The sequence below is a fragment of the Triturus cristatus genome, chromosome 5_2, assembly GCF_964204655.1.
Source record: "Triturus cristatus chromosome 5_2, aTriCri1.1, whole genome shotgun sequence".
Taxonomy (NCBI): Eukaryota; Metazoa; Chordata; class Amphibia; order Caudata; family Salamandridae; genus Triturus; species Triturus cristatus.
In genome coordinates, this window is record NC_140588.1 from 425,907,158 (window position 1) to 425,931,619 (window position 24,462).

A 24,462-nucleotide genomic window follows, 5' to 3' on the forward strand; every position below is an offset into this window, starting at 1 on the left:
GTGACTTCATATACTGTATCATCTACATTTCATTTCTGTCTGTTAGGGCACACTACATCATACAGTCAATTTGGTGCCCTAACAGGGTACCTTGCAGAATACAGCTTAACTTGACCTATTAGAGCCACACACAACACATCTTGTTTATAATGCCGTTTTGAACATTTTCCTATAATAAATTATTTTAAAACTCTTCCTTCTTCCTAGCAGTTACTAGGATAGAGAGTTCACTGCAACTGATGTAAGGTTATGTTGAGTGGATTTTATTTTTTAGTTCTAGGTAATAGGATTGTCACTGTAATAAAAATGTTGTTTTAAGATCCTGCTTTAGTGAAATGCAGAGCAATAGGACTTTGTCAGCACACATGAATTAACATTTCAACACTCTGCTCATTCTCTGGCTGCCAAGCAGGCAGGTGCTCATTGTCATTGCTGCTCGCCCCAGGTATTTCTAGCAGTTCATAAAATATGACTGTAATTGCATCAGTTGTTTAAAAATACAGAGTATTTTCCCAAAAAACCCTTTTTAGGCCTACAACTTCTAATTGTACAGAAACATGTTTCAGTATAAACATGAGGTCAGGGCTGGCTCTAGGACGGTGCCACTGGTGCGACTACACCGGGCGCTGACTTCCTCGCATCCACCAATTTTCATGCAACAATAAAAATGTCAAGATAACTTCGGTGATTAATGTTATTTCTAGAGAGGGATCAGAGGTTTGTCTAGTGGAAGTTTTTAACTCATGGTAAGATTGCGCGTCGTAATATGCCTGCTGCAAAGAACGCGTACCAGTCAGACCACAAAGTGCATATCATGACAATAGTTTAGTAGGTTACTGCTTTTGTCTGTGCTTCTACAGACCAAGCACTCTTAAACTGTCCTTCCTACCAGTATGAATGACATGTGACTCCAACACCTTGTAGTCCTCCATCTTATGGAACATTTCCTGTACATTTATTTACCCACTTATGATTGATTGTCTCTGTGTAGTGTGTAATGTAAAGTGCTCTGACACCCTCCACTGGAATGAGTCACGGCGGTGCTATTAAAATAATTAAATGCATCTGAGAGAGAGTGGTTATGGTGACTTGAGGGGCTCTGTTAAAGGGTGGTAGTGAGGGAATCCGTGGCAGAGGTGTCATTGGGGAGCACCACCAAACATTGTCACACTGGGTGCTACCAGCTAAAGCTGGCCCTGCTTGCGGTTTTCAGTTTATGGTTTTGTGAAAGAAGTGTTTGTTTATGAACTTGTACAGTGCATGATATTAGTCCTCTCTATTAGGTCACACCCTTTGTTGCATGGCCTTTTTGAGTCCCCCACCTTTTCCATCCTATTAAAGCACAATACAGCTAACACTCACCCCCTACTGGTGGGAGCAGACCTGGGGTTAAATAAACAGGAAGGTGACCGCTCGGGGTCAACCTCAGAAAGCGCATGTATAGAACCATCACGTGGCCAGACAGATTACAGTGTAAACCTTTTCCGAAGTCCACTCAGATCAGAGGAGGGGCGCCGACTATCTTGGGGAACGACATGGAGCAGTACCTCACTTGCTGCTCCATGATGGTAAGTCCCTGATCAGCTGAAGGACAGCCGTGAAGCCTGGACGCCTGCTCTGACCAGCATGTAGGATAGCCAGTGGGGCAGAGATCTCTGCAGCAGAACAAGCTGGTATTTGTTAAGCCTATGGTGCTTAACGAATACCTTGGTCAAGCTCCATAATGGCAAATATTCAGACACGTGGCCCTAAGGCACTGGAGAGTGTCTTTTCATTTACAGCCGCTAGTAGAAAAGGAACTGCTAAGGCTAGAACAGGTGGATGTGATCGAGTAAGTGTTCAGGCTCACTCCCATGTATACCCCATGGTGAATAGGATGAAACCCAAACAGCGGGGGGCAGTCAGAATATGTCTTGACATGAGGCTACCCAACCAAGCTATACGGCGTGAATGACACATCACACCCACAAGTGACCTCAATGCGGCCCAATGTTTCACGAAGTTGGACTTGAACACTGAGCACCACCAGCTGATACTTGATCACAACATTCTCCTCCTACCTAGGCCTGAGGAGGTTTAAGCTCCTCAATTTTGGAATATGATTGGATGCTGAGGTGTTTCAGAATGCCGTTTGGGAGACAGTCTCCGGCCTAGGGGGGGTGATAACCATTATATCAGTAATACTCAAAGTACATCCCGAGGGGCGCTTGTGGCCCTCTTGACCTTTAGTTAACCTGCAAATAAATGATTGTCCGTTTATTTAACATTTTTTAGACGTCCTTTCACAATGCCTGAACCACCCAGGACCCCCTACCGCCACAGTGTGGCCCTCAGTCACACCACAGACCATACTTTGGGGCCCCTGGGCAAATGTTTATGAGTACCCATGAATTATATGATGACATATTGATCTACTCCACAATGCTGATGGAAACTACGTCTGTGTGCTATCCTTCAATGAGACACTGACTTGCACAGAGTGAAGTGTTCTGTTTTTAATAATAACATTGACTTTTTCAGCTATATATTTTCCAAAAGGGGCCTTAGCATTGATCCTTGCAAAGCAGAGGTCATAAAGAATGCCCCAGCTTCCCAGAAGTAAGAATTTCTTCTGGTGATGGTAACATATCCAGAGGAAGAGACATTTAAAAACATTAAAAACACATGGCCTATTTTGACCGTAAATGAAACACAGAACTCATTAGGGATACAACTATAGCTGACCTTAGAATTGTCCTGGTGCAAGAAAAAAGGACTGAGTTGGGAAATCTGATCACCTTACGAGCATGGCACACAGGGATACTGAAACCCATTGTGCACAAATTGAGCAGGAAACTCTCACTATCGAATGGGGTTTCCAAACCTCTGGTCCATCTGTTCGCAAGGACCTCACAACATCCTCCCCCGAGAATTGAACGCTGGGCGGTACAGATCCAAAAGTACAACTTCCAGATGCTATACAGACCAGGTATCAGCAACCCTGTTGATTACATATCCCAGCACCCAGTAGCTGGGCAAAGAAGCAGCAGCGAGCAAGAGGTTGATAAAGAGGAATTTATGCAGAGGAATTTATGCGGGTAGGCCCCCAATGCACATGTCCTAAGGCAATGGACATTGAGGAGACCAGAATGCAACACAAGAATATGACTGTATGCAGAGGGCCATGGGTTACATGCAACACCACCAGTGAAAAGACTTTCCAAGAGACAGATGTGTGGACTGATGGACATGTAAAATGCAACTATGGGAAGTGAGGGACCAGCTCAGTACCACTGGAAACAGCTTCCTTCTGCATGGGGCGCCGTATTTAAGTACAGTGATTGCTGTGGAAATGAGTCACTGAACTCACACGCCAAGGACACCAAAAATGGCCAAGACCAAATCCCAGCTCCAGGAAAAGATGTGGCTCTCAGGAATGGAAAAAGCAGTAGAAGATTGCAGAGTCTGTCAGATAATGGGTAGAATGGGAAACCCTGTGCCAGTGGTGTCAGAAGAACTCTGCCAAACCCCTTGTGTAAGGATAAGCCTGGAGTTTGGCAGTGTATCCGACAGATGGGCACTCCAAGTTTCCTGTGGTGGAACTACTGACATTGACAGCCTTCCATTCGACTAGAAGAGAAGTTGGAAATCTTTTGGCTACTGCTGGAATTTAGAGTGGATAATGGACCCCCATTCCAGGGGACCAAAATCAAAAAGTACCGTAAACAACTGGGGCCATCCATAGGAAGATAATGCCACAGTGGTCACAAGACAGTAGATTATTTATGAGGACATTGAACAAAGCACTTCATATAGGTATAGACCAGGGGGAAGAGCTGGAATGGTGTCTACATCGGTTTTAGAGCATAATGTAATATGCCCCACAGCACCACACTTTGCTCATGTTCAAATGGCCGATGCAAGACAGCATACTGGCGGGACCCACTTGACGCCTTTGGATGCCACAAGTATCCAATAACAGAGGAAGGAAACCAGGGACCAGGCAAGCCGCACTCAGAGGATGCAGAGTCATCAGATACAAGTAGGGGATCGAGTGCTCAGAAGGGAAAGACACTGCAGGGGAAAATTTAGGACACCATTTGAAAATGGCCCCAGGAAAATGGAGAAAGTTTAAGGCATGATGATATCCGCATGCCGCAGAGTAGAGAAGGTGACATGGAATGTATCCTGGTTCAAGGTGATCCTGGAGCTGAGAGATGGAGAACCAGTTGTTGAAGGAACCCTGGGAATTCTGGACTTACCTGTCAATAGATCTGCGGTACAGGACAGCCCATGTCCTGGCGAAGAGAGCCAAAACAGGCTGCTGATCCAGAGACAAGATTTTGAGGATCAGGATGTGTCTGTGGTCCCTACCGGTGAGGGAACAGGAAGAGGGGCCAAATTACCACCCGCAGTCAGAGGTATGACTGCAGAGAAACCCTGCTTCTAGCCAAGCTCTCCAAAACTATGCATGGGATCTTTATTTGGGAACCTGGAGAGTCTAACTAAAGTGGCGGTGTGTAGTGAGCCATGGGGACCCCTGCATAGTGGGATGTAGACATAACATGCACCCCAATGGCTGGGCGCAGCTGAAGGAATAAATTATTAGGAAAGGATCACTAGGGCTCACTTTTAGAAAGTATACCTAGGGTATGTGTCTAGTCTATGCAGCACTTGGATCCGCGGGGCCTGAGCCCATTACACTTTGTGAGTAAACAGACTGTAATTCATCCTTGGGGAATATAAAGAATGACTCTGCATTTATATGTCATACCATTTGCAGATCTATAAATAGCTGTGTGAATCGAGCTCATAGTTTGTTGACATTAGCACTCTTCCAGGTTAAGAACCATTCAGAGCCATTACTGAATATTTCTCCTCAAACATGCCCATTTTTACTATGCATTGCCGAAATCCAAAAATTTGTGTTCATTTCGTGACTGAGGTTTATTCTCTCTTTCTTCCAGGTGGTTTTCTTATCCCCTACCTCATCATGCTGATTGTAGAGGGGATGCCTCTCATGTACCTCGAGTTAGCAGTGGGACAGCACATGCGCCAGGGGAGCATTGGTGCCTGGAAGTCGATAAGCCCGTACCTCAGCGGCGTCGGTATGTTTCCATCATTCTTACATTGGCAGATTGTTATGTTTTGAAATGCCTTCCTTGTTCTTCGAGTGTGCACTTGCTGATAGATCTTGTAAAGGGCAGTGCAGAAAGTGATCTCAAAGGATGGATTCACAGTTTTAAATGAGGATTTTAGTGACTTTACGCACTTATAAAATGTCTTTTGAGGTGTCATCAGGACATAAAGTGTAACAAAGCGCCACGCTAAAGAATTCACAATGGGCCAGATGTACGACCATTTCATTTTGCGAGTCACTAATTGCATTTTTTTGCCACTTGCAATTAGAGACTCGCCAAAGGAATTGTACTGATGTGTCTCAGACACAATTAGGGCCAGATGTATGACGTGATTTTGCATGCGCAAATGGGTTGCCACCCATTCGCGCATGCAAAATCACTGTGGGCCATGTACAAAGCTAATTTAGCGAGTCGCAAATTATTTGCAACTCGCTAAATAGGTTTTGCGACTCGCTAGTAGGAAGGGCCGTTCCCTTCCTAATAGCAACCGCAGATCCATGTATAAATGTTTTGCGACCACTGCCTGCCTTCAAAAAATGAAACAAAAACATTTAATTTTCTTGTTTTTAAATGCATCCCATTTTTCTTTATGGAAAACGGGCTGCATTAAAAAAAACTGCTTTATTTAAAAGCCGTCCCAGACATGGTGGTCTGCTGACCCCAGCAGACCACTATCCCTGGGAGGGCCTGTCATTCCCAATGGGCTCGCAAATTGCGAGAGGCTCATTAATATTCATGAGCCTCGCAATTTGCGACCCCATTGGGAATAGCGAATAGTGTTAAACACACTGTTGTACATGCAAAATAGCGCTTAGCAAATTGTGAGTCGCAAATGACTCGCAATTTGCGAGGCGCTATTTTGCACATCATACATCTGGCCCTATGTGATTCCCAATGGGGCCGCAAATGACCAGCCTCACCAACATTGATGAGGCAGGTCGCAATTTGCGACCTATTGGGGATGGCTTCCACGCACAGGGTTGGTGACCTGTTGGTGTCAGTAGACCACCATGTCTGGGATTGCTTTTAAAATAAAGCAATTTTTTTTAATGCAGCCTGTTTTCCTTAAAGGAAAACGGGATGCATCTCAAAACGAAAAATGAAAAGTTTCCTTTTCATTTTTTAAGAGTAGGCAATGGTCTGTGGGACCACTGTCTGCTCTTAAAAAATGTTGGCACCCACATTCATAAAGTAGAAGTTTCCTAATGGTTTACCACCTCCTTCACGGAGTCAGTAATGTATGAATGTTTTGCAACGGCATTCCGGTCGTAAAACATTCATACTTGCCACTGCCACTTGCTATTAGGAAGGGATGCCCTTGGCAGGCCACTTCCTAAATGCGGCTAGCAAACCCGATTTTGCAAGTCAGTAATAGGTTACCGTCTAACAAAATAGGGTTATTACATTCCAGAAGCCGTTTTAGCGGATGGATACAGCCCGATTCTCCAGTTGCGACCACTAAAAACGGTCGTACATCCGGCCCTTAAAGAAGAGGCATGAGGAAATGGTATAAATGAATTCAAAACATTAAGGACCATATTTATAAAAGGGTTAAGTCACTTTTGCAACACGCAACGGAGTGCAAGAGCAACGCAACCCATAAGTACGATTTATCAATCCACGTAAGGCCACATTCCGTGGACCTAAGTGGCTTGATAAATCTAGAGAAACGGAACTTAGCACAAATCGCTGCGTTGTATTACTCTGCTCCCAGGAGGCGTTCCATGGGTGATGCATGTTCCCAGGTAACACCCATGGATTTTGATGTATTCCATATTTACCTTGAGTGGTAGACCTGGGAATGCGCCAAAGCTGCTACGCCTCCCCAAGTGAGGCATAAAGAGGAGAAATATGTTTATTTCTCCTCGATTTTTCCTCTTTCTATGTATGCCTCAGGGTTTTTTTTTGTTCATGCTGGCGCCCCTCCCTGTACAAAAACAATCCTTTTTACAACTTAGGGACTGTTATATTATGGTGTAAGAGTGTCTGTGTTGGCGCTAGGCAGCCCATTGTGTGCCCGCACAAGGAAAGGACAGGAATGCACTGTATTATTTTAAATACAGCGCATTCTTGCCCTTTCCCTGCCATGCATTAAGGTGGCTTGCTGCGCTGCATCAAATATTGATAAATATGCCCCTTAATTAGTTGAAAATATACTAATTACAATTAGGCATTTTAAAATCCACAAAATAACGTGGCCCTAAAATAAAGGCGGATGTAAGTCTTTGATTTAACCTTGAAACTTATCTCCTTTCACAACAATTAATTCTGAATGTGGAGCATTTTTCTAGGACTTTACTGGGACCACCTACTACTGTAACTAAGTTACAACCTCTCTCCTTAATTTGAAAAAAAATAAATGCCAGGGCTGTGGTCAGGCGGACTCTGCAACTTGCACCACCCATTGCCACTGCCGTCTTTGCCAGTGACAGCCCCTACACAACTACTGCTAACCAGCACACTGCAAGTGTGACAATTCAGCCTAGTCCAGGCCCTCAAAGCTATACAAATACCTTACACTTCTCCGATGTTGCGAGATGTCTCGGCTCGATGCATTAGCTGCAGCGGTGACAGCCTTGTCCAGTGATGCGACGACAGCGGCTTTGGCGGCGACACTCTTCTCCAACGACGCGAGACACTTCCGCTGGATGCGACAGTTGCAGCGGCGACACCCTTGTTCAGTGAGGCGACGACAGCGGCTGCGACGACGACACGCTTCTTCGGTGTTGCGGGACGCTTCTCGTGATGCGGTGCAATGCGACAGCTACAACGACGACACTCTTGTTCAGTGATGTGACGGCAGGAGCTGCAACGGCGACATGCTTCTTCTTCTTGAGTCGCGCTTCCAGCTCCTTGTGACACGCAGTCCCTCAGAAGGCCCAAATCAACTGCAGGCACTTCCAAAGAACTCTTGGGAAGCTGGGGGTTGAAGTCTGTTGTCCCTGAGACTTCAGCAGGAGGCAAGCTCTTCTCTCAAGCCCTTCGAGATCCTTTACAAGTTGAAATAAAGCACCCAAAGTTCCTTTCTCCTTTCTTTGGCAGTCAGGCAACCACTGCAGGCCAATCCCCCAAGCAGCACTTCAGCTTAGGGATAGTCTCTCCTCAGTTTCTTCTGGTTCCTCTCCTCAGCAAAGGTTTCTTCTTCTTGTCCAAAAGTGATCTAAAGTTCTTGGGTTTGGGTCCCGATATTTATACCCAGTTTCTCTTTGTTCTCTGAAGGAAGAGAGGCCTTTGCGTAGTCCAAACCAGTTCTGGTCAGTCCTGGAGCAGTTTGTTGACATGACTCCTTCTTTCCTTTCACAGTGCAGGGCAGAGACATCAGACGCACCACAGGAGGTGGAGCCAGCATTGTGGAGGGAAGGCACAGCCCTATTCAGGCAGGTCCCAGGTGCAACTCCTCCCACCCATCTACATGCAGATCTCTCTATTCAGCCCTGTGCTGACTCACCCTGTCTACTGGAATTTCCCCAGCCCCTGTCACTCGAACTCCAGACAAGGAATACACAACCTAGCAGAGGCAGGTTTGGATGGTTAGACAGAAAAATACCTACTATGTGAAAGTGGCATTTTCAAACACAGGATGTTAAAACCAACTTCACTAAAAGATGTATTTTATCATTCTGAGATCAGGCATACTAAATTCGAATTTCTACCATGTTCCCTGAGTCAGTTAGGATCATTAGATGTAATATTCAAACTACCCATTCTGGCCTATGGAGAACAGGTAGCCTTGCAATAGTGAAAAACGAAAATGGCTGAATTTCACTATTAGAACATGCCACACACACCAGGGCATGTCCTCCCTTATACTTACAATGCACCCTGCACTTGGGCCTACCATAGGGGTGTCTGATATGAAGAAAAGGGAAGGTTTAGGGACTGGCAAGTGGGTGCACTTGCCCAGTCCGCATGACAGTACCAGAATGCACGCAGGCTCAGCAATGGCAGACCTTAGACACACTTTTACAGGCTGCTTTTGTGGGTGGCACAACCAGTGCTGCAAGCCCAATAGCAGCATTTGGTTTACAAGCCCTGGGCACACTCAGTGTACTGTACTAGGGTCTGACAAGTAAACCAAACCAGCCAATCATGGAATCACTAATCCATACATCAATTTACAATGGGGAGAGCATATGCACTTTAGCACTGATCAGCAATGGTAAAGTGCCTAGAGTCATAAAACCAACAAAAACAGGTCAGCGACAATACAGGAGGAAGGCAAAAAGTTCAGGGATGACCCTGCAAAAAGGGCCTAGTCCAACAGGTCCCTTTCACACTAAACCTAACACCGCAACACCCATTGAATTCGATGCTGCCACCTATTATCAAGGGCGGCGATAATTGGTGGCAGCGCTGAACTTAAGACCAGAAAAATCCTGGTCTTAAGGTGGCGAAACGAGGAGAAATGCTTGATTTCTCCTCGTTTTTGCTATTTCCATGTGTGCTGCCTTGTGCAGCACCCATGGAAATAGCAAAATGCCATGGTTTGTTTATGTACAGGAAGGTGTCCCTTCCTGTACATAAACAAACCTTTAAAAAAATGCTGGTTTGTAACTTACATGAGTGCTGCATGAAGCAGCACACATGTAAGTTACTAAACGGCATTTTAAGTTTGTTTATGTGTAGGAAGGGACACCTTCCTGTACATAAACAAACCTCCATGCTCGCAGGCACCCTTGCACTCTGGTGCAAGGGGGCCTGCGTTGGCGCTAAGTCATGAGACTTAGCGCCGTCGCAGGGGGAAACGCCAGGCTGCTTCACATTCTTGGAATAGGGTGCAGCCTCTAGTTTCTGAAGTGGTGGTGAGAGGCGTTAAGCCAAGGAGGCTAGCGCCTCTCAATGCTACTTCCTTGTGAATATGCCCCACTGTGTACCCCTCACAATCCGCACTCCATTCCCTTTCCACTGGCCCTTAAGCCTCCCTCATGCACTGCTTCCCACATAATGATTAACATGATATGCCTGTGTGCTTGTTGGAAAATATGAAGCTCACACCCCCTCCCAAGTCTTACTCCCCTGTTAACCGCACTGTCAGAACAAAATTACTTTGCATTTACATCAGACACTGTTGCGTGTGGGGTATTCCCACCAGACACAAAATGTTCCTAAGAGCAAGCCTGCATTTGCTGCAGTAATGCTCAATGGTAATATGAACGTGTAAAGAGTGTGTTGCCAATTCTAACTGCCCATAAAGCCAACAGCTTTTAGGGAACAAATGTATTTTAGAAAGATGCTGTAAAATGCACCATTAAAGTTTGACTGCGGCCATTGACTCTCTCAAGTTGAACACGTGCCGCAATCCCCCCATGTTATACAAATGTCTGTATATTTATTGTTGACTATAAACTAGGGAGGAGTGAGAAGTCTTTTGGTGGGTGCGCCCTCAGCTTCGCAATTTCTGTTCACTCAATTAACATAAAGAGAAGGAAGACCCAGTTTCTATGGAGTATGTGTCTGTTATATGTATCCAAGATAGGTGAGCGAAGTACACAGAGATAAATCGGTGCTCGCTTCACAATTTCTCAGATATTACATGATAAGTAGTATATTTCTATAGAGTGGTGTATAGATAGATATATAAGTATGTATATATAAATAGATAGATAGATAGATAGATAGATAGATAGATAGATAGATAGATAGATAGATAGATAGATAGATAGATAGATAGATAGATAGATAGATAGATAGATAGATAGATAGATAGATAGATAGATAGATAGATAGATAGATAGATAGATAGGTGTTAACAAACACAATCCTGGCTCACCACGGGGCATATTATCAAGCGGTAGCGATAATTATCGCTGGCCACGCATACCGCAAGTTTTCCTATCGGCGGGTATCGCTGGAATATATCGCCATGCTAGCGCTGTATTAACAACACTTAGCACAATGGCGAATAATATTCCAGCGATATCGGCGGAAAATGGGCCAACACAGCTGGAAAACCAGCAATTTTGCAAGCAAAACAGCGATAACCTTGCTGAAACGACCCTGTGGTCGTATCAGCATAATCCACCCCTAATGTCATGTATGTCTAAGTCTGGATTTTAGCAGATGTTAAAATCCAGCGATAACGGCCAGTTAGCGCGATTTCTGTAATCGCAACGCCGGACGGGCCATTGTTGTAAATATTGTGAAGCTTCCTTTGCAATATTTTGTCATGAAGTTTTGTCAGGCACGCCTACTTTTCTTCTCATTAGCAATGTGAAGTTAGGCGCGCTGGAAACGGGCGCTAAGTCAAGGAAACACGCGCTAGCGTGTCCTTGATGATATTGTGATAAAATTATCGCCGCTTTTTGCCCGGAAACAGACGCTAAAGCCGCGATAATTTTATAACTTGATAATATGTCCCCACATCCTCTTGTTGAGGCCACACAGGTACGGACCACAGACGTTGTCATTTCTTCATGTCAGTGCTTTATCGCAGGAACAAAAGTAAATTGCACATAGTCTACTCCAGGCCAGTGCCTTGCATAACGCGTTTCGACCACTCCAGTGCGGTCTTGATCACATGTATATATATATATATATATATATATATATATATATATATATATATATATATATATATATATATATATATATATATATATATATATATATATATATATATATATATATATATATAAAATCAAGAAGGGGGGAGAAGTAGAGGGATGAGCTAGGTCCACCCTCCTGTTCAAGTTATAAACATAAAAAACTCAGAAATCTCGGATAGAGGACCTAGTAGTAGGGGTAGATTTTCGCTCAGTTTGAGCTTGAAAATCCAGTACAGAAGGAAAAATGTCCGTTCTTGAGTCCCCTCACTCACCAGAGTTTCCCCACAGTGACATGCTTCATCATTGGGGCCATCTCAACCTGCTGCGGGTTGAGGCGTGCTACGACTTGTGTAATACGTAGGAGCACTTTTGTGAGGAACTATGTGTGCTGCAGTGGTGTATGTGGAGTGGAGTGACTTAAAAATATCTAACTAGTGGGCGAATTAACTTTATTCTTGCTCCTAGTTGACATGTTAAAACCGGGGTTGGTCTCTAGGGTACCTGGTTTCAATGAGTCAGGGGGCCCTAGTAGTGGTCAACATGTTTCGAGTTACCCCAATGCTCTTCTTCAGGATGACACAGGGTCTAACCCTGTGTGTACCACTCCAAAGGCGCAGTGAAAAAGTGACTGAAGATGCTAAATAATAAGCAAAAGGTAAACTATACATACGACACTCAATAGGTCATGTAGTCTGACCCTAAATAGGTCATGTGGTTTTTATTAAAAGGCAGAGCTTTGCCTCATGGTCAATCGAGGGGGCGTGAGAGGGTTCCAACTTGAATTAGTGGTTTCTTCTCTCTATCTGTGTACCTGAATGGTTCCCTCGAGACCGCATATATATATATTTTTTTTTCAACCTGCGGATGAGGTAGCAACAAGCTCATCCACCTCTAATTTGGCAATTTTATTTCAAGCATTGGAGATAGCCCATGAAAGAGAGCTACAAAAATGGTGGGAGGCCACCTCACTGCAACGATATGTGGATTGCGATCGCATCCCGAGGGGGCTCCGAATATTTACAGTGCCGTCATACGAAAATCCCGACCCACAGCTCCTAAAGGAATGGGCGGAATACACAACGGAATCGGCAAAAGGAATGGTTAGAATCTTAAGTAAATATGAGTGGAGCGATCGAGAAAAATTTCTTTTACATATAAACAAAGAAAAGGATGTCAAGCGCATTGAAGAACTAAGGAATGCTATGATGAAACGCTTAAAAGACTATGAGATGGTCATAAGACGTCGAAAACAGACCAAACAGACCAAATTCCAAAGGGATGAACAAGATTACAACTCAGGCCGAATTTTAACATTTGCGCGCAAATTTGATGAGCCAAGAAAAAAGATGAATCAACCTGGTGCAACAGTGAGTGGAGGAAGAGATACCTCAGAATCAGATGCGGATATATCAGAAGGTGAAAAAACAGTAAACAAAGAAAGAGGGGGCCGGTGGTGGAATCAGAGCCTCCCTTTTTTCCCGAATATCAGTTAATAAGAGAAACACGCCAAAGGCCAACTGCAAGAACACCCCCCCCCCCCCGCAGCAAACCCAAGGGAAGGACGCAAGAAGCGTAAAACAAGGAGGGGAAAGAAAAGTGGGAGAACAAGTACCCACCCTAAGAGTTACCCGGAGCAGGGGGAGAAAAGGCAAATGGTGAATCAAACTGAGGAACGGAGAGTGGCAAATCTTTCAAATAAAGTTTTAACACAAGATCAAGTGAAAGTGTTACAACTCGGTCCAACCTTCTGTCCAACATCTGGTTATGATTATGCAGAGGTTCGCATAGATCTTTTTAGATATATCAGGAAACTGAAATTATAAAAACTCTTTCTTATGCACCCAGGGTGCGACCCTTTGGAAGTACATGATAATGATACTGAAACCAATGCCAACTTAACAGATCATCTTACAGGCCACAATCTTCAAACATTGATTACCTTGCAAACCTTGGATACAACTATTTCCGGAGATGCAAGTGGGATGAATATTGAGGAACATCTAGAACTAGCAGGAATAACACAGACAAGTGGCCACACTCAACTGAAGAGAAAATCAAGAACAATTCCCCAGACACCCTTTGATACAATTGATGTATTTAAAGAAGTGGTTATATTAGATATAAAAAAATTGACCAAACAAACCAATCCCAATACTCGGCAGTATAATATACCAAGGAAACAATGGGATGCCATCAAATCTTTGGAAGAGGATCCAGACATTGAAGTAAAGCCGTCTGATAAAGGGGGAAACATGGTCATCTTTAGCAAACAACAATACTATAAAGAGGCCATGAGGCAACTTGAAGATATAGAATGTTATACACCTATTCAACGTAAGGAATTTGCAGTATGCATAACCACGTACCACCAACTCTTAGAGAAATGGAGGGACGAAGGCATGTTGAACCAAGACGAATATTTGTTTCTTCATTGCGAATCGCCCACCTTAACAACATTTTACCATCTTCCAAAAATACACAAAGACCCCCTCAATCCTCCAGGAAGACCAATTGTGGCCTCAATTAATAGTCTGTTAGAAAATACTGCAATCTACATTGATTCCTTCCTTGCCCCTAGTAAGGGACCTTGCGTCTTACATACAGGATACGCTGGATTTTCTGAGATTGATTGAAGGAATCAGATGGGAAGAAGACGTGCTGCTCATAACTTTGGACATTACTAGTCTCTACACGTGTATTCGACATCAAGATGGATTGAAAGCTGTCAAATGGTTTTTAGAAAAGAGACATTTAAAACTTTTTAACCACAACAAAATGTTGTTAGATATGATCTCTTTTTGTTTACATAACAATGTTTTCATTTTTGCAGGCCAGCTTTATCGACAAAGGCAGGGAACAGCTATGGGTATGTGCTTCGCCCCCAGCTACGCGAATTTATTCGTGGGCTGGTGGGAGAAGAACGTAGCCTGGGGAGAACACAATGAGTTGTGGATGGACAAGATTATATTATGGTCACGATATATAGATGACCTTTTTGTTGTCTGGCGTGGCAGTCGCTCCTCGGCTGAGGAGTATATTGCCTCACTAAATAACTACGAATTGAACTTGAAGTTCACAAGTCATATTAGTGATTCCTTATTTGTATCTGGAAGTGTATATTGATAATCTAACTTTATTGACACGTCTGTTTAAAAAGCCTACAGCGGGCAATACTGTCCTGCACGCAGGCAGTCATCACGCCAAAAGTTTAATAAAAAGTATACCTTATGGGGAGCTTTTGCACCTAAAACACAATTGTACCACTGAAACTAGCTTTGAGACAGCTAAAGAAGAGGCTATACAGAGATTTAAAGAACAAGGGTATACACATGCAGATTTACATCGGGCAGAAGCTAAGGTCCAAAGAATTAATAGGAAGGATCGACTAGTGGGGTAAAGATCGAATCAAACATCTCAGCAGGCCCCAGCCAGAATGATAACTAAATATAATGAAAAATCAGCCAATATTGTTGGAATTTTTAAGAGAAATTGGCATATTTTACAAACAGATAATGTGCTGAGACATCACCTTCCAGAACGTCCACTGATTACATATAGAAAATGCCCTTCTTTGGGGGACCACTTGATACACAGCCATTTCATTCAAACACCAGTATTTAAAAACAGACTGGATATTAATGTTTTGTTTCCCTGCAAAAACTGCAAAGCCTGCAAAAATAGCAATAAAATAACTACTTTTAGTGGCAGACCAGGGGATCCTAAGCCAGTCAGAGAAATAAAACAATTCTTGAACTGCAATTCAGATTTCACAGTATACAGCCTAACATGTCCCTGCCAGAAAAGATATATTGGTAGCACTATCAATCAGACAAAAAAGCGCATCCTTGAACACATGTGCGCTATAGTAAACAAAGATGCTACATACCCTGTTGCTCGCCATTTTGAAATATTCCATCAAACCAACAGGGATCTTCTGAAATTCTACTGCATAGATCAGGTAGAAAGGCATGAAAGAGGTGGGGACAGAATAAGAAAACTCCGAGCTTTGGAATCAAGATACATAATTGATCTCCAAACAAAAGCACCAACAGGATTAAATAATGATGAGGAGCTGTGGACCCATTTAGAATAACAACTAATCTGAGATATAGTAAAATGGATATTTGAGTTTAGATAAGGAGATATAATATGCCAAGATGTGAAAATAAAACGTCTGTTGCCAATAACTGAAGAATATACCTCCCATACATATAGGCTTCGACAGTGTGACTGCCCATTCAGAGCACAATTATGAAGAACACAAGGGTGAGGGTGTACCACACCACTGTATCTGCTTTTTTTACATAAAAAAAGCTGCAAAGATAAAAAAGTGCATGTAAAACAAAAGTAAAAAATTGAAGAATGAATATCTTGTTATATGCACAGCAACTTGGACTCACCCATAATTTAACTATGAATTATATTTTTCTAAAACAATGCACAGAGCACTAAGCACTTTTGTTTGTTTGTATATATTTTATCATTCACTTTGTAGATATAACATACTACAAGATGGCCGCCATGAATTGTATACTCACTGCTGCATAAGTCAGTTTTTAATGTTTTCACCAACATGTGACGTATTGTGATTTTAAATACTTCCGTGTTACACAAACAAACTGACATTGACGAAGCTGTGAGGCGAAACGCGTCTGTCAGCGGGGGTCTGCGCAATAAAAGCATCCACATTGAAGATTTTCGTGTGTGCTATCCATTTGTTGCCGCTGTATATATATATAGGTGCTTCACCCACAGGTACCACCCGTGGTTTGCTTTATCATCTGACCCTCACCTAAGCACTGAACATGAATGGGTGGGCTCAACGCGTTTGTAAGTGGAGCTCTTTTGATAGTAAAGGTAAATGAAGGCAGGGAGTATCAGTGAAATAAAATAGCCTCTGAATCCTAAATTGCTGATTTTCATATTATAGGATTTAGGACTAGATAAAAAGAACAGTTTGATGCTTTTAGGATATAACCTCCCCAGGCATCTGTTAGGTCGAGTATTGAGTGTTTAAAGTATTCACTCTTTACACATGAGCAACAGCCACAGTACAAATCCTAATGTTTATATGTTTTAGGTGAATAGAACACAGCGCACGTGTACAAAGCACTTGGCATCGGCGTGAAAGCCAAACACATTAATGCATGAAAAAAACACAACTACCAGTTTCAAACAATACGCTTGCAATTGAAAACTTCATTACAATACTTTCTGTTGATTGCAAACTGAATAATGCATTGTTATGTTGCAAGCCAAAACAAACAACTCCACCCCGTGAATTGAATATTAAATACAAAAGATCTAGGGGCAGATTTACAAGCCCCTTGCAACACAATTGCGCCACCGTTGTGTCACTCCTATCATGCAGTGGCATCGTAAACAATGCGCCACGTTGCAACAAATTTACAACGTTACGCATCTAGGGAGATGCGTCACGTTGTAAAGCCCCGTGTCACATTATACCTGCCTCAGGTATAATGTATGTAGAGTGGGCGTTCCTACACAAGAAAGCCTCATAAAAGTGATGCAGTGAAATCTACAAGATTTCACTGAGTCCATTTTACGACACCGCTGCATCAAAACCTTACGCCTGCTTAAAGCAGGCGTAAGGAGTGACCAAGCACAGCAAGTATGGACCACCCCTGAGCAGTGCTGGAGTTGCGTCGCGGTTGTGACACGACTCCAGCACTACGTCATCTTCACGCATCTGTCAATCTTTGCGCCACAGTGCACTGCATTGTAGATGCGACGCACCCATGGTGGCGCAAGGGTTTTTTTACGTGACGCAACTTAACTGACGCATCTCTGCTGATAAGCAGAGATGCATCAGTTCTTGTAAATCTGCACCCTAAACTTTACCACATCAGGCAATTTATTGAGACACTGAAAACACAAGTGCTTTTAAAGTAGTTCACTAGGTACTACATCCACTGCCAATGGAGAAACTCCTTTAGCTTCTGCTATGGCATCAAAACCAAACGCCCATCCTGAAGAATACTTTTCAACGTCATCAATTTATCCTGCTGGCAGTGGAGACTCCAGTCTAACTTTAACGACGGAACTACAAAATAACAAAGTGACAGAAAAGTGGGACTAAGGTATCGAAGCTCTGTATAAAACCACGTTAACTATGCATGGGGTGGGCTGCAGAAAAGGCGTGCCTGCATAGTCACAATGTGCATGGTAAAGGGATTTAACTATGCCTCCAGGGGGCATAGTGCATTACCAGACATACACAAGCTACGTGGAAGCAGGAAATTCTTCAACTCAGTAGGTGTGTATAGTACTACGGTCTAGACACCCAAACAATAAAGCATGTACTGGAGCCTGTGCCTTTAAATATGTTGCACAGTTCCATGCAATATTCATGTTTGTGGTCATGACAGGCCATAAGGTGGCCTCTCACAGTAGTTATAAGTACAATGAGCTAGGGAAGGGGGAAAACAATGGACATCCTGCACAGAAGGGCAACGCTCACTCGCCGCCCGCCATATGTGCAGAAAAGCAATAGCTTCGGCGAGACCGAGTTTTCTTGACAATCAATTCCATGTGGTTTTAGGTGCACTGTCAGTATAAACGTAACACCCTCCCACAAGGACGGGTTTAAATACGTGGGTCAGAAGAAATGCCTGGCAACAAAGTGCCACCTTGCCACAGTGTAGCATAGAGCGATTTGGACAACAGCAGAGCAAACCAACAAGCGTGGCGAGGAACGCACCAGTTGGGCTAACTGGCAGCTGCGCAAACATGCAAACGCCTTGGAGAAAAGGCGAGCGATATGATGCCCAATAAACATAAGGCGGGAAAAATTCCTTGTGAACTTTTGCACTGTGTAGTGAATGGTTCAACTGCGCTTCGTTAAATAATACTCACGTCCTCTTTGTATATTGATGGCTGTAGCAAACTGCAAACAATACATGTATTTATGTTAAACAATTTAGTACTGTTAACCCCAGCAGTAATGACCTGATCACCCTTCTCAATGCCAGAATACAGGCAGGCATTTTGGCCCCCCACACGCACCCTATAGTGCAATCTTTTATTTAAAGCCTCAACTCCCTCTCACCCTCATCATGGAGACTTTACTGTGTGGTAATCCCTGGAACTCCCACGACTCAACAACCCCCGGGGGACAGATGCACTCTCATTACCAGGTGCTCATCTTGGGCCTGCCCCGAGCTCGTCGCTGAAGAAGACGTGGCTCTTGCCTTTATTGCGCACCATTAGGTGCTGGCAGTAGAGCTTCACATACACATCCTTGCACTGCTCCCCGCCCAGCAGCGCCACACTGTTGGCCAGCAGCTCTCTCTTAAGCTTATATACAGTCAGCACGAATGGGTCCTCTAGGAGCTTGGGCATTTTGCACCATCTCCCTGGTTCTTGCCAGGTCGGCCCGGATCAGTCCAGAAGCAGCTCCCTGTGCTCAGAGCTGTAGTGACTACAGGGGGCGGAGGCAGCAACAGACCAGCTAAGCCTGACAAATGGAGCCTGCTCTCAGACTATCTAAGGGGCATATTTACAAGGGCCTTATCTCCGCCTTTTTGGCTTTAAAAGCCAAAAAAGCGGAGATAATATTAGCGCCCTATCTACAAGGGGATGCTAACATGCAGTAGCACATGTTAGCACCCTTTTTCCCGATGCCTCGCTTTGCATCTCTAATGACATGCAAAGTGGGCGTCACTGGGCAGTACAACCTGTAAAATATCGCTGATGTGCACATCGCGATATTTACAAGGCGGCCCACGCATTTTAGCAGACCGCTGTTTTCGCCAAAAACTAACGTCTGCTAAAATCCTGACTCATGTATGTTTAACATAGGGGGTTGATTCTTGTGTTACGATCACATGGTCTTATCATCAAGTATATCACCGTTTTGAAGGAAACATCGCTGGAAAACCAGCGATGTTCCCTGCAAAACGGCGATTTCCCCGCCATCTCTGGAATTTATATCGCCCTGGAGAAACGCGTTGTTAATAACGCGCTAACAGGGTGATAAATTCCAGCGATAGACAGCGATAAATACAAAAGCGCTAAGCGCACATTGCGTTATTTATCGCCGTCCTTTGCTGATATGCCCCTATGATGGTGAAGCAAACCCTGCTGCAAAGCACGCTACAATTGGATAATGACAGTATGAAGCACGGCACTTATTGGCTGCCCCTTCGAAGACCCCATAACCAGGTTTGCAGCACTGTAACATAACCCTTCATTTGCACTAGCAAAACATGAAAAAAATAAACAAGCGGGAGGAGGGTGATTGGGGAATGGGACAAGAAGCGTGATAAGGGCATTATTTACAGCCATTGGCTGAGCATGTTTTGTTCTCAAATCCCAACAAGGGCCACTCCACTCACTAATAAGGTGAAAACAAGTATATATCATACCAAAAGAAACCTAAAACACATCGAACCATCGAATATCATGAAACAGTTAGAGAAACATTCAAAATGAAAATACAAATGTAACATCATCAGGAGAAGAAGCTGTGGGGTGGGTCTTCCACTGTAAGGGGCCAGCAGGGGGATGCAAGGAAGATGCAATAAAATATGGGCTCTGAACTAGAACATGCACCCACAGTGTAACACAAGCAGGAAAGGAAAGAAATAGTACCCAGATAAACAACCAAAGCGTAATGAAACAGTAATTGGTCGCTGCTTTGTGGGAGGAAACAGAAAGTCCTACCGCAGGGCACAGTTCAGGGCGCAGATGGGCTTGGCTTTGGCGAGCCAGCAGCGCGGCTATGCTGCAGCCACCATTAAATAGGTCCTGGGAGAAGGAAGGAGCACAGGGAACCGAGGGCAGGAAACCAGTGATGTCAATTCCTGGGTAGATGGATGATGGGAAATCCAGGGATGTCACTTCCTGTGCAGGTGGGAAATGGGAAAGGAAGACTTCTTGCTTTGCTTCTTCTTTAAAGCATCTGAAAACTGCAGGGGAAAGTGCAGGCAGGAAGAACATGACTGCCCATATTGTGTGGAACATTAACAACAGTTAAATGGCCTTGCGCTCATTATGCAACTTTGGCTCAGGCATGCAACTGTAGTAGGGCCAATTATCAGCTGTTAGCACCCTCTAAAAATCACATTAACTGCTGTTATTGATCTGAGTGGAGAGTATACACTTCACTACATATCTTTTGATCAGCATATCAGGCATGGACTATAAATAGAATATAGTCTATAAATTAGATCATATATAATAATACACTAAATATTATATTAATTTACAATGAAACACAGAAGAGAGCAAATTGAAAAAATACATTTTACTTTGTTAAGTTGATAAACTGCTTAAATGGTCACACTACTGCTTTGCAAACACAACCATTTCACTTTCATTGCAAAAGTATTCCCTGCTCAAATTATTGTTAATAAACCTTGGAAAAAGCAGGGACAAAATAAGCAGAACCAATGTATTACAGAAGGTACACCCACACTTGAGAGAAGAATGTCATGCCAATTCCAACAGCTTCTACCAAGTAACCATTTTAACCATTTTCTGAGTGGATAATCAGGGGCAGAGCACATGTAAAAAATTGGATTATTATTTGGGGTGTGTGACTACTCACTTCAAGGAATAATCACAGCCCTTGTCATGGTGAACCCTCAAAGTCAATAGATAATTTGGAGCTCAACCACCTGGTAGCTATGGCACAGACCAGACAGGGTTAACTTAGGGCACCATGTAAAGTATTTATGCAGTAACAAAACAGTAATGGAGTAAAAATGCAAAACAATGAAATTCCAATTTTATTTCACCGTAACTGTGAACGGGACCGTCCGCCAGAGGTGCGGCGGTCTGCTGTGGCCATTAGGATGCCACCGCCACCGTGGCGGTGGAATATCCCATCCACAACATTACCACCGCCCGCCACAATGCTGCGGATGCACGTTGTGCATTGGCATGCACAAGGTGACAGGCACCGTGCGGTGCCTGCCACCTTGTCCACGCCAATGTAGGGGGGTACCATAGGTACCCGCCCCATGTGCACCCCCCACCCCCCAACACTCTGGGGGCCCACAACGGGCCCCCAAAAGCAGAAACTGCATGCCTTTCCATGGCGGCAACTGCACCATGGAAAGGCACATCTCTGCCAACATCATGATATGGATGGCGGTGTCTTGCAAACACCGCCACCATATCATGCCTTTTTTCCGCCCAGTCGACGAGTCGACCTGACGGAAAAGCGTTGGACGGTCTTTCCGTCTGCTGCAGACCCCCCAAGCCATACTAATATGGCAGGGGGGGTCAATCAGGCAAGGATGGCGGGCGGATCACCCCCGCCAGGCCAGCGGTGGCTACTGCCGACCCGGCGGGGGCGATCCGCCCGCCATCCTAATGGGCCCCTTAATTAGAATAATACGGGATAATTTAATAAACAAAATGATACCAAAATGACAAAAAAATGCAGTAAGAGGAACTAGAGATATGAATTGTAAAGCTTTAAGTAGGTAGAGCGTCAAGAAGCACAAATTGCCAATGGTAGTCAATGGTTGTGGTTTACAGAGACCGAGACGTAATTTGAGGCTGATCACAATGGAGGGAGGTTCTGAAACACCAACCAGTCTATTCCCAGTCAAAGATTTCAAAATGTTGTCCTTTAAGTCTCAATTAATATCAAGAGTAGATAATAAAGCTCACCAGGACTTCATGGGAGGTATTTAGGGACTGACAGGGTATAAGGTAGCGGTGAATAGCAGAGAAAAGTACAGGTCCAGTTGCTACTGGTCAGCTGGGCAGTTTCAGGAAAGGCCTCTTGCAGCTTGTTGTATTCCTGTAGCTTCAATAAGAGGCCAGCCTTAAGATCCTTGAAATCCACATCTTTGCCCGGTGTACAAGAAGGAGCAGGTCCAGTACTTCAGGGCTCCGCTCAGGTCACAGACAACAGGTCCAGTCCTCTTCTTTCTTCCTGAGGCCCTGAAGTGTCCTGATGCCGGAGTCTGGGGATTACACATTTGGTCCTGGTATGAGCTAGTGAGTGGGAATGACTCCTGGGCACACTCTAACAAATGAGGTAAATATTGCCTATACCAAAGCTGCCTACTTTTATTTTTAAGATGACAACAGTCTTCAGACACACTAAACATGTTCTCTGAGGATACATCTAACACTAAAATCCAGTTTGGGTAGCCACTGGGCCCACATGAAACCCAGAGACAGACGTCTGCTAGGACAAAAGCAAGATTCTACAGCAACCAGTCAGTGGATACCCAAGAATTGTCTTGGCATCCTGTCCTCTGCCTTTCATGTGCGGCCAAGTGTTACGTGTGAACCCAGTAGACCTATCAAGCAGGAGATGACACTCCAGCAGGATTTGAAACTGAAGTGTCAAAAAGGATGCTCATAGCCACCAGCCTGCACATTCTGTGAGGTTCAGAGAAGTCATCTCTGCCCATTCACGTCACCCTATTATTTGTTCTGGGGAAAACTTTCACACCTTTTTTACAACTATTCAAATGCTAATCACTATTTGGGAGAAGTTGAAGAGCAAATGCAATTTAGCCTCCATGAACTTCAGGCAAGGAAAAGGTAACTTTCTAAAAGTTACTTTTCCCTAATATATATTAAAGATCTGATTTCACCACACAATTTAATTTGTAATAACTATTAAAAATAGTTGTTTAATTATTTTTCCAGCTAGTCAGATTCCCAAGATAGAGTATTAGGATTTTAACCCCATGGGTGCTCAGGACGGCTCCCGGCTGTCATGAGTCACGGTAGTCGTGTGCTCATGATGGCCAGGAGCCGTCCAACCGTTGCCGCTCCGCCCACACGCGGCTAATTCCCCGCCTGTGCGGGCGAATTAATTCATGGGAGGAGCTTGAACGGCTCCCGGCCGTCATGAGCACATGCCCACCGTGCTTTATGACGGCCGGGAGCCGTCCTGGGTACCTGAGCGCCACGCCCAGCCCCGCCCCCCTCGCACCGCGGCAGAATTTGCCATGCGGCGAAGGGGTTAATGTGTACTCTGGTTTTCTACATAGGACAGCTAGGCCTGCCACAGTGAAAAATATCTTTTGGGTGCTAGACACGGAAAGGACATATTAGCATTACTTTTCTACATGTCCTACTATTAAATACTATGCCCCTTGCCTTGTGGGCTACAAGGCCTACATGGAATGACTTGTTAATATTTAAAAGGGAGGTTTTGACCCAAAGAGGGGTTTAGTTTGCCTTTCTATACTGCTACTGTCAGAATACAATGGTAGATCTGAAGTCATGTTGTTTGTACTGCCACTGTAGTGGATGGCACCATGGATGCAGCAGTCCACTAGTGAAATTTTAAACTGCAGATCCTGGGTACACTTTGTACCATATACTAGGGACTTATTGGTAAGTTAAATATACTAATTGGGAGTATACTAATTTCATCTTGTTGAAAGGAGAAGCATAGGCACTTTACCCGAGGTTAGCAGGGGATGAGTGCACAGAGTTCTACAACCAGCAAAAACAGTTAGGGCAAAAATCTGGCGGTACACCACCCAAAAGATGAGATGATAATTTCCTACAGAATGGTTTAATGACACCCTCAGCAAACTCACATCCTAGTGGACTGGCACCATATTTTCTGTCTCCAGCATTTACCTGAGGTACTTTTGCTTGTGACACCCCAGGTGCTTTTTTAATATTGCAAAAGGAACAAATGATGGACGGAATGCGGAAGAATGCAAACATTCACCCCCAGTCACAAAGATCTGGGTTAAATCCATCTTTGCTTTGCTCCACCACGTGACCCCAGTTTGGACCTAGCCATATGCAAATCAGTCTTGACCCGGTTCCCCATGGGAACAGTC

The 24,462-nt window shown here is 44.2% G+C and overlaps 1 protein-coding gene across 1 annotated transcript in view; it reads left to right on the plus strand.

Moving 5' to 3' along the window:
* Positions 1–24,462, plus strand: part of SLC6A20 (solute carrier family 6 member 20) — a 358,737-nt gene that overhangs the window by 150,311 nt on the left and 183,964 nt on the right. Inside the window, exon 2 of the mRNA XM_085607357.1 lies at positions 4,947–5,087. Within this exon, the coding sequence (XP_085463483.1) occupies positions 4,947–5,087 (141 nt within the window). The remainder of the gene's footprint in view (positions 1–4,946; positions 5,088–24,462) is intronic.